A 14,986-nucleotide genomic window follows, 5' to 3' on the forward strand; every position below is an offset into this window, starting at 1 on the left:
CAATCTAAAGAACACCAATCAGGCTGCTTTTTAAGTAGGAGACAACCGAAATTCTCAAATAGATATTCCTTTCTAAATGTCCGTATAAGTATGTACAACCTAAATGATATAAAAACTAGGCATAAAAAGAGCTGAGTATGCAAGTATTCTTTTGAGATAGGTAGATTGTGGGGGAGGGGGAGGTGGGGTTTGAACCATAGATGTAGGACACCACAAATGATGTCATTGCTCACAGACTATCACTTAAACTAGCATGCAAGTATTTCTGAAGAAAAAGGAGGGGGGGCAGGTTTATGCATACCATTCCTTTGTACATTGGCATTCCCTTGAAATAAACTTCATCATGATCGGCATTAAGCAATCTCTCAGTTGCTCCCATGTATAGGGGGAATAAACCAACTTCACCAACACAAGCTTGATCATGCTGTCATATAGGTAAAAGACATAAAATATATCCATTTATCAGTCATTTGACTTGGCTTCTCCACATCCATTTTCTTTCATAATCATGGACATTGTTGCAATTGTTCAGCAATTATCCATCACCAGTTACTGAAATAACAGAATACACAGTAGAAAAGGAAAATTAACTTTCAACTAGAAACCATCTAATAAATATTCTTACATATGGTATCCCATGTTCATCAAGGATGACAAAGCCTGTTGTCATTGATGCTGTGCTAAAGGTTCCAAAAGCTTGCGGCTGCAGTGGACATCCTTGGATATAAGATGACGCAAGTTCTGTGCCACCACAACATTCTATAATGGGGTTGTAATAAGATTGTGAAGAAAGCCAAAGGTCATCATCAACATTGGATGCTTCCCCTGTGGATCCAAATGATCTGCACATATCCATTTCTAAGTTCTTTTTCCTTCGATTTATATGCAAACATAGTTTTTTAAAGTGCAAAGAGATATTACTTTATCCTTGTCCAATCTAAGCCTTTCATACATTTTGTATTCTTCCAAGCTTTTACTATGCTGGGAACTGTACCCAAAATAGTCACTCCTGCATCCTGAACAAAATTAAAATCAAAATAAAGTTGGTATTTGGACAGAGGGTGCTAACCCTTATAATGCAAAAAATATTACGAGAATTTTTTAATTGGTAAGTCACACAAGCACACGCTCAGTGGCTTTTGAACTAATGATCTCACCGTGCAACTCATTCTTACAGTAGGAAGGACGTGTCATTTGAGCTTAGATCTCTTTGGTATACTGCTATGCTTGTATAAAGAAGTTCAGTATTCCTGGAGTTCCTTATTGTTTATACTACAACTCATCTAAATAATGTTTTTCTTTTCAAAAAAGTCCGGGGGAATATTTGCCTTTTTCCACCACTAACCAACAATTCACAAAAAATAAATAAATCTAAGCAACCACAACTTTGATGGTATTTTATAAGATCTTTAGAGGGCTACATAAGTCTGTTTCTTCCAAAGCCAATTACCCTGGGTTGGATTTCCATTCTCCAGCTGGCTTCCATTGTTTGCCTCATAATAATTCTTTCTGATTGATTTAAGTAAAATCAAATACTAAGAAAGTATATTAATCTATTATCCTTCAGGCCGAGAAAAAGTGTTGGAGGTGTTACCTGAACAAATTTTCCAAAGCCATGGCCAAGAGGTGATCCATGATAGAGTGCAAGAGTTGCACCAGATAGAAAGCAAGAGTAGAGTAAGATCGGTCCCATCACCCATCCCAAATTTGTGGGCCAGCAGAAAACATCTCCAACTTGAACATCAATGTGAGCCCATGAATCAGCAGCACATCGAATTGGTGAAAGCTGTGTCCATGGAATAGCTTTTGGTTCTCCTGATGAAGGCCAAGAAAGGAACTAGACATTTATGATAAAAGCATTTCATATCCAAGCTAAGAAATAGATATGTGCGGGAACAACTTATATACCTGTGGTTCCAGATGAAAAAAGTATATTAATCACGGATTCCACTGGTTGATAGACTGGAATATAATTATTTGATCTGCCAAGAAGAGAATGTCATTACAGTAATTAATTCTTTGGACATTTTTTCATGATGATACAAAGGTGGAACTTTAATTTCATTAAGTAATTTGTTGAACTAATTTGACTCCATTGCTGTACGCATACCTCGGATGGTGATTGGCACTAGAAAGAAATTCTTTCCACGACAAATCCTGTTCTCTTAACTGAATGCCCACATCATTACCAATAACAGGGAGCACTATAGCTTTATAAGGAGCAGCTTCAACAACTCGACTGCAAGGAGAAAGAAGAATAGCCATGATGATACAAAAAGTGTACTATTAACCTGTCCAGTCTCCAATCAACATGGTAAAAAGGAAATTGGTGCTTGGCATTTGGCATTTGGCTTTTGGCTTTTGCACAAAAACTAGCATTTTATAAGGCTCAGGTAGGGTGAATCCATCATTCACACACATGGCTTGTTACTTTAGTTCTACCACCTGACACAGAGAAGGAAGTTGCTCTCATCTATCTTAACTATACAATGGCAGTCTTTACCTGTACAAAGGAAACTTCCTGCCTCCTCTTAATATAAAATCCTGAATTCAAATTGAGAACAGGAATCAATTTTCTAAACAAGGAACTATGTAAACTGAAACATATAAAAATTAGTTCAAAATTGATATATTACTTTAGCTTATTTGTGGGCTTGTACAAGCCTAAACCCCTGAGGGACAGAATTTGTGGTACACTCACATGCATATGAACATAGAAATGAACTCAAAAATGTAAATATGAACCAACTCAATGAATATTCATGGTACATCCACATGTTTATGAACATAGAAAAGGGAGAGAATTCAAATACAGGTTGCATTAACAATTCTGAAAAGCAACAGTAAGTTGTTCCATGATAGAAACTAATAGAGCTCCACAACTTTCTTTGACCTTTAAGTCCAAAGCCTCATCCAATATACTAAAATAGTTGTAAGCTTATAACAGCCTCTCCAAGAATTAACTACTTGTGAAAGACACAATTTTCCTTGCTTTTCAAACTAAACTACCTTGCTTATACCTACCAGCTTGGGGAGGGAAAAACCAAACTGAGATGTAAGCAGAACTAGACAGTTTAACATCATAAATGTATGAACTTGACATTTAAAAATTACCACAAAATAGTTTGAAACATGCGGGAACGTAGGAAGAACCATCAAAAGATTCTATCTAATTAATACAAAAAGTGGAAATTAATTTTTCAGTAAGATTGCCAGCAGGGAATTATGGCTGGATGGTTTAGAGATGTGCTTCTAGAAACTATTGATTAATGTACTGCTAACACCATAAGGAAGATACATATTAACTATACAACTGGTAACAGCTGGATTTGTTCATATTCAGAAGTGGACAGAGATCACAGCAAAAGATGAAACTATTACGACAACTAGGCAAAGAGAGAAATAGGAAAGGAGGAAGGAGCAGAAATAAATGATAAATACTTATAAAAGTAAAATTTGGTAATCCACTCATGCTGATATGATTTGAGCCAGGCAGAATGCAGAAATCTAAACAACCAAAAATACCATCGATAAAATGCAGCATTATATGGATGATTGTATGAAGTACAATCAACATGTATGATGAGCCAATCTAATGGTCAGACCATTTTTGCAAAAGACTGAATGGTCAGGCCATTATTTTTGCAGCTTTGAGCACTTATTTATTTATGGGGTTAACTAGACAAGGAACACAATCAAACAAACAACCTTGCTAATTACTGATTCTAACATCTGATGACACAAGTACAATTGCTATCACTTCACATATCATAACAGATTGGGCCAAATTGGTTTGAGTACTAAAGTAATCCCACATTTTTAATCTGACAGATATTTTATGAAATTGAATGATCACCTGAGTGAAGATACCCTTTGCTTTTGACACACGCAAACGAGTTGCAATTTCCTTTGCTGCAAAACTGTCAGCTATTGATACAACAATAAATCCCGCTAGTATAATTGCCAAATATATGATAACTGCATTGATTGTCATTGGCATATCAATTGCAATTGCATCACCCTTTGAAAATACTGCATCCAGTGCATTTGCCACCAACCTGTAAATCATTTCAAAATACTCTTAATATATGCATCTGTCTTCGGTTGAAGAATTGAAAAATAAAGAGCCAAGTACACTTTATAACTCAACCTTGCATTTCAATGTGGAGGGCTACCATTCTTTAAAGACCCAAAAAAAAAAAAAAAAAAAAAAAAAAAAAAAAAAAAAACTCACAAACACAACCACAACACCATTAGATTCCCAAAAAGTGCATAGTTGCAAAGAATCACAATCTATGAGATAAAGGCAGTATCCCTAATATATCCCATTTGCATTGACCCAGAGAGAGAGAGAGAGAGAGAGAGAGAGAGAGTAGTTATAATGTTCACTCAGACACAGTAGTTATAATGTGCACCACACTTTAACACACTCAATTGGGGATAAGCATAATCAACTGAGAGCATACATTACTCGTTCTCGAAGTTCTTTCAGTGTCATGTGATTAATATTGGAATCATCACAGCCTTCATCCCTCCACACAACAGCCACACTGTCATCTTCTTTTCTTGGATGAGTTCTAGGTAGCAAACAACACTCAGCAATATTCAAAACTGAACCTGGAAACCATGTTCCCCCTTGTTTCGATTTGTTGGAAGTATCTAAAATGTACTTTGGGGCCTCATGAAATGAAACTGAAAGCTCTTTTAGAACAATAGACCAGTAAGCCTGAAATTCATTGACATTTACATAACTAAGTTGAAATACTACTTTGCATCAAAACTAGCATTTACCTAGCAAATGAAGGCACAAAAAGCATAATATACCTCAGGATGCTGAGCAGAGAAGTTCTGAAAGTGGCTGAAATTTGTAATAGGATCCTTGTATGATGTTTCTAATAGCTTTGAACCATACTTTTCCATCAAACGTCCCAAGTTTGTATGTTTAGACTGATCTCTAACAAACAGAGCGAGAAGAGATCAGCTAGGAGTAAAAATCTGAACATTTACTCTTTGAATATATCAAAAAATGCAACCTCAAAGTCATTACAACACAATAAAATTGAGCTAATAATTGGAATGCACACACTATTAATTTTCTGCAACAAAATGTATATAAGTTTCTGCAACTAATGATACAACCATCAATCATAGATAATTGTATTAAGTTTAGTTAAAGAGTACAGCAGCAGTGCAATGTTAATGCTGGTTACATACTTACATTTGTTAACAATTGCAGCTAACCGGAGAATAAACATTACTAATGCCTATAACATTGATCCAGAAAACATGGAAAGAAACATGGTCGAATAAGCTAAACTCCTAACAGAATCATTGAAAGAGAGATTGGATTAGTCAAGTTCATTGATTTCTTTTTAAACCCTGTGATCAAATAGTAGCAAGGTACTTTACTTTGTACTCCCAGTATAACTGATATCATATTCCATATCTCCACAATTCCACTCATCTAGAGACTTGAAGTGATTACATCTTAGAACATTGGCCAAGCATGTTTTCATGCAAGCAGAGTTTGAAAAGAACCATCCAATAAAAACTACTTCTCCAAATTACACACACCCGCCAAGTTACTCACTACTAGCAGCATATAAGTGGTAGTAAATTGACAACCCAACTTCAATAACATCTTGGAGCTGTAGAATTCTTTTTTTTCCTTTTTTCTTTTGGCAAAGTATACGTGTCCTTGATCATTGCACACAAAAACCACCAAAATCTGTAGGGCCAGGCCACCTAAACTTCACATTCACATATATGAACAAAAAAATCATTTTCAACTACACTTTCACTGTTTTACATGTTATAAATACATCACCTACACAAGTTTCTAGAGTCCAAATCGAAGATATGAATTCCAAATATGTCAAAAAAGAAAAATGGTGCATTTTACTGCATGATTTTAACCATTTGTTGGTATTAAACTTTTGGGTAAAATGGTAGTTTATTATGATATGACAGAATGCGGTTTTGAATTAGAACAATGTTTCCCCTCTACCTCTATTTAAAAAATTAATAAATCTCAAATGTTGATAGGATCCCACATATTAAGGGGGACTCTGAGAGTGTTTCAATAATAATTGAATGATTTAATTTACTGTTTCTTGACAGTTACTTTTTGGATAAGTGATAGTTTATTTCTCCAAAAAAAAAAAAAAAAAAAAAAAAAAAAGGTGATATTTGTCGTTACTACCAAATCAAATACATTATTGGGATCTGTTAGATGAAGGGTCTCAATCAGTTTTTTCACAAAGACGTGGCAAACAACTACCAAAAAGGATAATCTCTTTATAACTAGGCAGATAAATAGAAAAGACAAAAACTGCAGGTCCAACTGTAAGAATATGCAGAACTATAAGGACTAAATAACAACGGAGAAAACAATGCAATGAATCAGTGAAAGTAGTAGGTAATTGCTAATTAGAGAGGGATAGAACTGAGTGAAAGAAATCAAAGACAAAGAGCAAAACCATACAGAGAAGGGAACCAGTAGAGAGGAGGACCATTGGTGAGGGAGTCCCAATTGGCATAGACCGAGTAGTAGACTAGCTGATGCAGCGCATGTGGGTGCCATGACTTTAGCACCCTTTGAGCCACCAGTGATCGCCAAACCTCTCTTGGGTCAGACCCTTTGGCTCCAAAAACTGCTTCTTTGAGTACCCTTTGGAATTCTTTGGCCTCCTCTATGGTTAGCCCTGCCTTCACAAAGTCCTCCACTCCGACTTCGCTTATGCTCTTCCTCATCTTTGTCTCTCTATCTCTCTCTTGATCTGTGGTAACTGGTAAGTGACAACGTTGTTGTAGACTAGTAGTAAAATAGTTGTAACGTAAGAAGAATTGTGTAGGTGAGGTTGGTGCACGTGTTATATATGGCAGCGAACCTTCCAAATTTCCTTATACACCAACTACTCTCCAAAACTCAATCGTGTTGGTGGAGTACTCACGAAGTTGGGCCTTTTTATTTTTGTTTGGTTGGGGGGAGAGTTGTGTCAGTGTAAACACCATGTTAAATAAAAAGTAAGATCTTTTATAGAAAGAAAGCTCCCATGACTGGGACAGAGAATCAGTGTGTCCATATCCAAGCCAAACGAGAAGTGGGTCTATCATCTATGTCTCAATAATTCACATGGCAATGCCCACCTAACATTTTTTTAATGATTGGGAGACATCTTTTTCACTACTTTTTTTTCCTTGGCCTACTTCTCCACTAGGTATATTCTACCCCGTTAAGTGCCACTGTTGTCGTTGTTGTAGTTTGTGACTTTGTATATCCAAAATAACCTATCAAATTATATTTGGAGTTCTTACATACCTAAGTAATAAACATGGACTCAACGCATGCTCGCACAACAAACTCAACAACTAAAAGGATCCGCACAATTTGGAGTATCAAAATCTTACCAATTTAAATAATAATAAAGAGGAAAAAAATTTCTCCAATGATTGACTGATTACACGGATAACAATTTAAACAAGTAATTACTTATAACATATCAAGAACAGTCTATCCTACGTTGCAATTGATTGTGGCATACACAACGCACTCCAGGCAATTCGACACAGGTGGAAAGATGAGTCTTTGAATTAGATTTTGTTTTCAATGTAAAGAACAGTATATAGTAATTTTCTAAATTCAGCCAGAGGCCAAGATATCAGATAGGAAATTACGCATTCTCAAATACTGTAGACATTACTGGAATAAGAAGGGGGAGGGGGATTGTACAGAGAGAGAAAGAGATCACACAATACTTGTGATGTCAATATTCTATGAAAGTGAAAATCGAAGGATCAGAACCCAATGTAGCAACGCCATTTTTGTCTAGTACCATGTCAGAGTATTGGACTAGAGGCCGGCTCCATTCAAACTTCCATGCCCATGTGACAAAATAATTCTTTATGAGTACGTAGGACCACATAAAATGCCATAATTTTTACCACAACTATCTTACATGTCAAACTGTGACTAACTACCTATCACTTTCACATGGACCCATTTTTTCTCCCTTACGTACAGTCTACCACGACGTGAACAGTTGTGACATATTATGTGATCTTAGAATTTTTTTAATTCTTTACACAACTGTCCAATGTCCAAGTTTCTCTCAGTGAGTTTGGGGATAGCAATTTAAAGCCGCACCTGTGGGTACCCGCCTCACCCGCCCTGGATGGACGGGTTTTATCCGCCCTGCATAACAAATGGGGCAGGGATGGAGGTTAATATTTTCCCCCGCACCCACTCCGTTTATATTTAAATAATTAAAAAATGTTTTTATAGGCTTTTTATAAGATATACATATGTGTTTTTAATCTATTAGCTTTAAATTTATGATGTTTTTTTATATTGTATTATTGAATTTATACTTTTATGTTTTAATATTTTCGTTGTTTATATTTTTTAATTGTTGTATTGTTATACTTTGAGAAGGTTTGAGAAGGTTTTATAATGCTAAAACTTGTTTTTTTTATTAATGTTTTACGAGTTTGGGCGTTGCATGATGGGCTCATGCTGTGCATCAATAGAAATTTTCCAGCTATTGAAGTTAAGCTGATGCAAAAGCTGTTATATGTGATTTCAGCATCTATCACCGGCTGGTCTAAACTGTGCTTCTCCTCCTCCGTGAGACTACTTTGCCACCCCTGCCGGAGGTTATGATTCCAACCAGCCTTGTCTTGGCTGGTAGTATACAGCCTTATAAACCCCTCTCTAAAATGGTTCATAACTTCTCTTTCCTCCGTTAGCCAGTCCCCTACCTCGTTTTTAACCATGCAAATAGTGTTCCTTTTCCTCCTAGCAAGGGCAGAAACATGATAGAAAGAGGTGTTACGATCACCCAACACCATCCAATTAATTCTAGACTTTAAGGCCCACAACTCCACCTCTTGATTCAGCACTATATCCAGATCTCTAAGAAGCTGGTTTTCCAAATCTATGAGGGAAGATTGGGGGTTGGAAGCTAAAACCCGCTGGATTCCATTAAGCCTAGCCATTAATCTTCTTTTCTTCTCAAATATATTTCCAAACTGATTTTTATTCCATATCATAGCATCAGTTGTGAATCTATCAATAGAAGTTGAAAGATTATCATCCTGATTCCAAGCCTTAGTCACCACTTGAGGAAAAGAAGGGTCGGACAACCAGAAGCTTTGGAATCTAAAAGGCCTATTGAGAAAATTGGTCTGTCTAGGGACAGTTTCAAGGAGTACGGGACAATGGTCGGAATGACAACGAGTAAGGTGGGAGACCCTAGCTTCAGGATACAAGAGGCACCAACTAGGATTCATAAAAAACCTATCTATTCTCTCTTGAATGAGGTTATTTAAATCCCTTCTATTACTCCACGTGTATCTGGGCCCCGAGAATCCCAAATCCACCATATTGCACTTATCAAGACAATCTTTGAATAACAGTGATCTATGAATGCTAACAGGCCTTCCTCCAAACTTATCTTCATCCAACAGGGGTTCATTAAAATCCCCAGCTATTACCCATGGTTTATTATGAAGATCGGCTACTTTAATTAAATTTTCCCACAAAGTATTTCTCTAAGCAATCCTAGGACTAGCATAAACAGCAGAAAAAATCCAAGAGAGTTTAGTAGCAAGTACCTTCACTTCCACATGGATTTCTTGCTCTGTATCTGCCAAATGAATCACCTCCACAATATCAGCATTCCAGAGCAGCCAAAGGCCTCCTACGTACCCAATTGTTTCGGTATGGATGGCGCCATCAAAAGGAAGTCTATCTGATATTTCCTTTGCACGAGCTCCACCAAGCTTGGTCTCCATAATCACTAACAAAGCCGGATTATGATTTCGAGCTAGCTCTCTTACATGATGCTGAAATTTGGGCTTCAGCACGCCCCGGCTATTCCAAATTATTATATTCATAAAAACAGAGAGGAAAGAAAATAAAACCAACTCAAGAGGAAAAGTCGGAGCCTCCTTCATCCTCAAACTCCATCCTATCTTCTCCCTTCTTTTCGCCATCCTCCCTTCTACAAGGATCGTCCGGACCACCCATACTAGCTTCTTCATCCTTCTCTTCAATGATTCCATCTAAAGAGCAATTGGATTCCAATCCTCCTCCAGATTTTGAAGTAACCACCCCAACACAGTTGTCGGCCACCTCAAGGATTCTGTTACCGTCCACCGACGGGCTTGGATGATTGATCTTTCCTTGATTTTGAATGCCCAGCTCACCTTGATGATTCCTCACCACCTCGTCTTTGCAAAGCATACCCGGATCGGTGTGCGCTGCTGCTGAAAATTGGAACAGCGAGCTTGCATCTCCTCCATTGTTGCCGAGAAGAGTCGCTACTTGTGTTTCTGCGAGAGGCGTCCTGCTGCTACTAGCAGCTTCTGTATTCAAATGGACTGAAGCCCTACTTCTGGCCAAGGCTTTTTTTGCCTTCACTGAATGGTTATCTTGGGCTTTAGGAGGAAGCCCAGCCTTGTTAGTTCCACCCCCAAACTTCAGATTCGGGCCCAATGACAATAAGTCCTGCCCAACCATATCCAACGTAGATTTGTAAGCAAAGCCCACCTCAGGATTCTCCTTCCATACGTTATTCCCGTTGCTGGCCTTATTCCTTGCCAAGGAATCTTTCTGTTTTGCGCTCTGTCTTGATTTCGTGGGGTCCGGCTGTACCATCCCCTTTGTGGTCCCATTTGGTCTTGCTCTCCTACGTGTAACCAGCATCCACGATCCAAACTTGTCCTCATCTTGCGCCGTTCCACTACTCTCAGCCACGTCACTGCCAACCCCGTGCCAGCCAATATCATGCATTCTTCGTGGGCTAGTACTTTGTGCTTTAGTACCAGCCAACTCCTTCTCCGGCGACACATCTTTCTCCGGTGATGGCTCAGTACACCGGACTGAATATGGACACGCTTCCTTTTTGTGTCCAATCCTGCCGCATACGAAACAGAGCTTGTTGATGCCCTCGTACACCACTGTTTGCTCAAATTTCCCAATGAGCACAGTATTGATTAGCGGTTTATTCGCATCTACCTGAATGCATAACCTCGCATACTTACCCCGAGCTTCCATGGCGGTATGAGTATCGACTCTCAAAACTTTCCCAATGGCTTCCCCGATCTGTTTAAGAACTTCTGCCTCATAAAGTTCAATAGGCAAACGATGTAATCTAACCCAAACAGCTATTGATGACACGTTAGCTGCATTCGGATTGAAAAACGGTTCCCATGGCCTAATAGATAAATAATGCTCTCCTATGAACCATGGCCCTTTCCTCAAAACTGCATCCAAGTCTTCCTTCATTGAGAACCTTGTTAAGAAAAACTTATTTCCAAGGTCCACACAGTCTAGTCTCCCATTGGGTTTCCACAGTTGCTGGAGTTTGTTTTGAATGTAGGTAAAACCTATTTTCCTTCCATAAAGCTTGACAATCAGAGCTTTCGACCACGACCCCCTTATACGTAGTTTAGTTTCCTTAGATAGCTTTATTGCCGCTAAACCTTCGCGTAAACCAGAAACTTCTTCATCGGAGTCAACATCATCCTCCATTTGATCGTAAAAATCGAAGGCTTGAGCATAGGCTCCTGGTATTTCTCCTACCAATTTTTCCTTGAAAGACTTGTTGGGTGAAGCCCAAGCATTGTTATTCTGTGGGTAAGATCCATTCTCGTTGGCCCCTTCTCTGAAATCAGCATGATTGACATCCTTTACCTTCTTCTTGCTTCTCAATAGTTCAGCTTCCTCTTCCCTTGAGAGAGCACGGCTTCCTCTTCCCTTTAGAGAGCACGACATTCTTTGTTTTTGGGTTCTTATTAGTTGAATAATACCTTCTGTTAAAGAGATTCTGGTCCACAGTGGGGGATTCTGTTAAAGAGGAGATTAGGAAGGCTTTCCTATGCAGAAAAATTCCAGACTATTTAAATAACACAAGTATTGTCCTTATTCCTAAGATCCAAAGCCCGGAATCCATTAGTAACTATAGACCTATTAGCTTATGCAATTCGGTTTACAAAATCATTACTAAAATCATAGTGGGGAGGTTGAGACCTTATTTGGATAAATTAATAGGTCCTTGTCAGTCGGCTTTTGTTCCGGGAAGAAGAGGAGTGGATAATGCTATTATTGTTCAAGAATTGATCCACACTATGGGTAAAGCTAAGGGCAAAGGAGGTTATATGGCTTTGAAAATTGATTTAGAAAAAGCCTATGATAAATTGGAGTGGAGTTTCATTAGGGATATGTTGATCCGGTTTAATCTTCCAAGGAATTTAATTGATCTTATTATGAGCTGCATCACTTCGGTCTCCACCTCTTTACTCTTTAATGGAGGTGCTCTAGAGCCTTTTCATCCTACTAGAGGGATTAGGCAAGGCGATCCGTTATCTCCGTATATCTTCATCATGTGTATGGACTATTTGGGGCAACTAATCCAAGAAAGGTGTGATGACAAGTCTTGGATTCCTATTAAAGCTTCCCGAAGAGGGCCAACTTTCTCGCATCTATTTTTTGCAGACGATCTTGTCCTCTTTGCCAAGGCAAATATGGAAAATTGTCTTGTAATTAGAGAAGTGTTGGATGACTTTTGTAGCCAATCCGGTCAAACCATAAGTGAAGCTAAATCCAGGGTTTTCTTTGCTCCCAATGTGGACCGTAGTGATAGAGAAGCCTTGAGTGACATCCTCGGTTTTCAGTCTACCCCTAATCTAGGGAAATACCTTGGCTTTCCCATTAAGCATAATGGTGCATCAAGTCAGGATTTTAACTTTGTGTTGGAAAGGGTGAAAAAGAAACTTGCAGGATGGAAAGCAAATCTCCTCTCCATGGCCGGGAGGTCAGTTCTGATCCAAGCAGCCACTTCTACCATCCCAGCTTATGTTATGCAATGCAACCAGCTCCCAGGGAAGTTTTTAGAAGGCATAGACCAAGTAAACCAAAACTTCTTGTGGAACTCCTCAACTAATAAGAAGAGTATGCACTGGGTGGGATGGAAAAAGGTCACTACCCCTAAGGATGTAGGTGGGTTGAGTATCCAAGCTGCAAAAGGAAGGAACACGGCTCTTCTTGCTAAATTAAATTGGAGGTTTCATACGGAGAAAGATTCTCAATGGGCCAAAGTGTTAAGGCTGAAATATTGTACTAATCGGCGTTTAAATTCCAGAGATGAAGCTAGGCTGCCTTGCTCTCGAACTTGGAGGAGTATGAAGAAAGGGGAACCTGTTTTCAAGAAAGGAATTACTTGGGTTCCGGGGTATAACAGCAACCTCAGCTTCTGGCATGACAATTGGTCTAAGGCCGGCATCTTAAGAAATATCATCCAAGGCCCCCTAACCACCGAGTCTAATTTGTTAGAAGTGAAGGATGTTGCTAGCTTGGAAGGATGGAATTGGAATTTGCTGCAAATAGAGATTCCTGATGATGTTAAAAGAGTAATTCAAGCTACCCCTTTCTCGTGTGTTGCAAGAAATCAGGACAAATTAGCTTGGAAACTTTCTCCCAAAGGTTCTTTTGATCTTAGTAGTGCTTATCTCCTTGCTAGTGAACCTCTCCCTGAACCGGCCTTCCAAGGGAAGTGGATTTGGAAGCTAGATACCTTGCCGAGAATTAAAACTTTCATTTGGAAGTGCATGCACCACAGTATAGGGGTAAGAGATTGTTTACAAGCCAGGGGGCTGCAAGTTGATAATATTTGTCCCCACTGCCATAATAGGCCAGAATCCATCATTCATGCCCTTCGGGACTGCCATGTCCTCAAGACTATTTAGCATCAGTTAGGAATCAGCTGCTTGGACACAAGGTTCTTCTCGGCTAACATGCAAGATTGGCTCATGTCTAATTGTAAGGATAAAGGAGTTCGAAGTTCAGGTCAAGCTCCTTGGAACCAGATTTTTATGTTTGCTATTTGGACTATTTGGAAGGGTAGGAACCAGCTGGTTTTTGAGAACAAGAATTTAAAGTCTAGTATTGCCAAAGACATCTTTTACCAAGCATTAGAATACTTTCACTGTGCGAGCAAGCTGCTGGTGACAAAAGGGAAAATCTTGAATCAGGTGCGCTAGGAAAAACCTTGTAGTGGCTGGTTGAAATTAAACACTGATGGGTCAGTTTTGGGGAATCCGGGCTTAGCTGGTGGTGGAGGTGTTCTGCATGATGAGTATGGTAGCTGGATTGGGGGGTTTTCTAGAAGGATTGGCATAGCAAACAGCTTCACTGCTGAGTTATGGGCGTTGCGGGATGGCCTTCTCTTATGTCGGCAGTTGAATGTCCAAGCCGTGGCTATTGAGCTAGATGCAAGTGCCATAGTGGATGCAATTTCTCATCAATCTGCAGCTAACACTATTGTGTCTTCAATATTGGATGACTGTAAGCTCTTGATGAACCAAATCCCTCAAGCTTCTATATCTCATGTCTACAGGGAAGCAAACAAAAGTGCTGACTGGCTTGCTAGTTTCGGACTAAACTTAGATTCAAATTTTGTTTTATGGAATGGTCCGCCTGTGGACCTTATTCCTATTCTAGAGGCTGATAGCCGTGGTCTGTATAGTAGCAGACATTGTGTAGTTCCTGGTTTTGCTCCTTAGTTTTAATGCTATTCCTTTTTCTACCAAAAAAAAAAGAGTTATATGTGATTTCTAATCCAAATAAAGCTAATAATAATATTATTTCTATTTTGGATATTTTTTCTATTTTGGATGACTGCAGGCAACTGGCTACCCAAATTTCCCGGGTCAAATTTAGCCATTGTTACAGAAAAACTAATAAATATGCTGAACTACTTGCAAGAAGGGGGGAACTCAACAAAATGAAGACTTTTGTTTATTTGATAGTCCCCCTGTGGACATTGCTAGCTGTTTAGATTTCGATTATTCTAGCTTGTATTTGAATAGGCGCGCTTTCCTGCTAACTCTGTTCCTCCTTTCTGGTTTTAATATTCAAGCCCTCTTACCAAAAATAATAATAAATAAATAAAATTGTTTTATGAGTTTTACTTTATTGCGTTCA

At 38.7% G+C, this 14,986-nt stretch overlaps 2 protein-coding genes across 6 annotated transcripts in view; both read right to left on the reverse strand.

Moving 5' to 3' along the window:
• The window catches only part of LOC126719433 (probable CoA ligase CCL12), a 109,058-nt gene extending 101,978 nt beyond the window's left edge, over window positions 1–7,080 (reverse strand). The window contains exons 1-11 of one of the 4 annotated variants that reach the window (XM_050421989.1): window positions 6,485–7,077; window positions 4,825–4,954; window positions 4,467–4,726; window positions 3,857–4,058; window positions 2,504–2,544; window positions 2,111–2,239; window positions 1,909–1,982; window positions 1,595–1,815; window positions 922–1,016; window positions 626–842; window positions 302–424 (exon numbers count right to left, since the gene is read on the reverse strand). In XM_050421989.1, the coding sequence (XP_050277946.1) occupies window positions 302–424; window positions 626–842; window positions 922–1,016; window positions 1,595–1,815; window positions 1,909–1,982; window positions 2,111–2,239; window positions 2,504–2,544; window positions 3,857–4,058; window positions 4,467–4,726; window positions 4,825–4,954; window positions 6,485–6,753 (1,761 nt within the window). In that variant the 5' untranslated portion in view covers window positions 6,754–7,077. Of the gene's footprint in view, window positions 1–301; window positions 425–625; window positions 843–921; window positions 1,017–1,594; window positions 1,816–1,908; window positions 1,983–2,110; window positions 2,240–2,503; window positions 2,545–3,856; window positions 4,059–4,466; window positions 4,727–4,824; window positions 4,955–6,484 lie in introns of all 4 variants that reach the window. The other 3 variants (XM_050421994.1, XM_050421998.1, XM_050421984.1) reach the window with 3 other exon arrangements.
• The window catches only part of LOC126719453 (probable CoA ligase CCL12), a 105,630-nt gene that overhangs the window by 75,556 nt on the left and 15,088 nt on the right, over window positions 1–14,986 (reverse strand). The window lies entirely within an intron of this gene.

Source organism: Quercus robur, chromosome 1 (genome assembly GCF_932294415.1).
Source record: "Quercus robur chromosome 1, dhQueRobu3.1, whole genome shotgun sequence".
Classification (NCBI taxonomy): Eukaryota; Viridiplantae; Streptophyta; class Magnoliopsida; order Fagales; family Fagaceae; genus Quercus; species Quercus robur.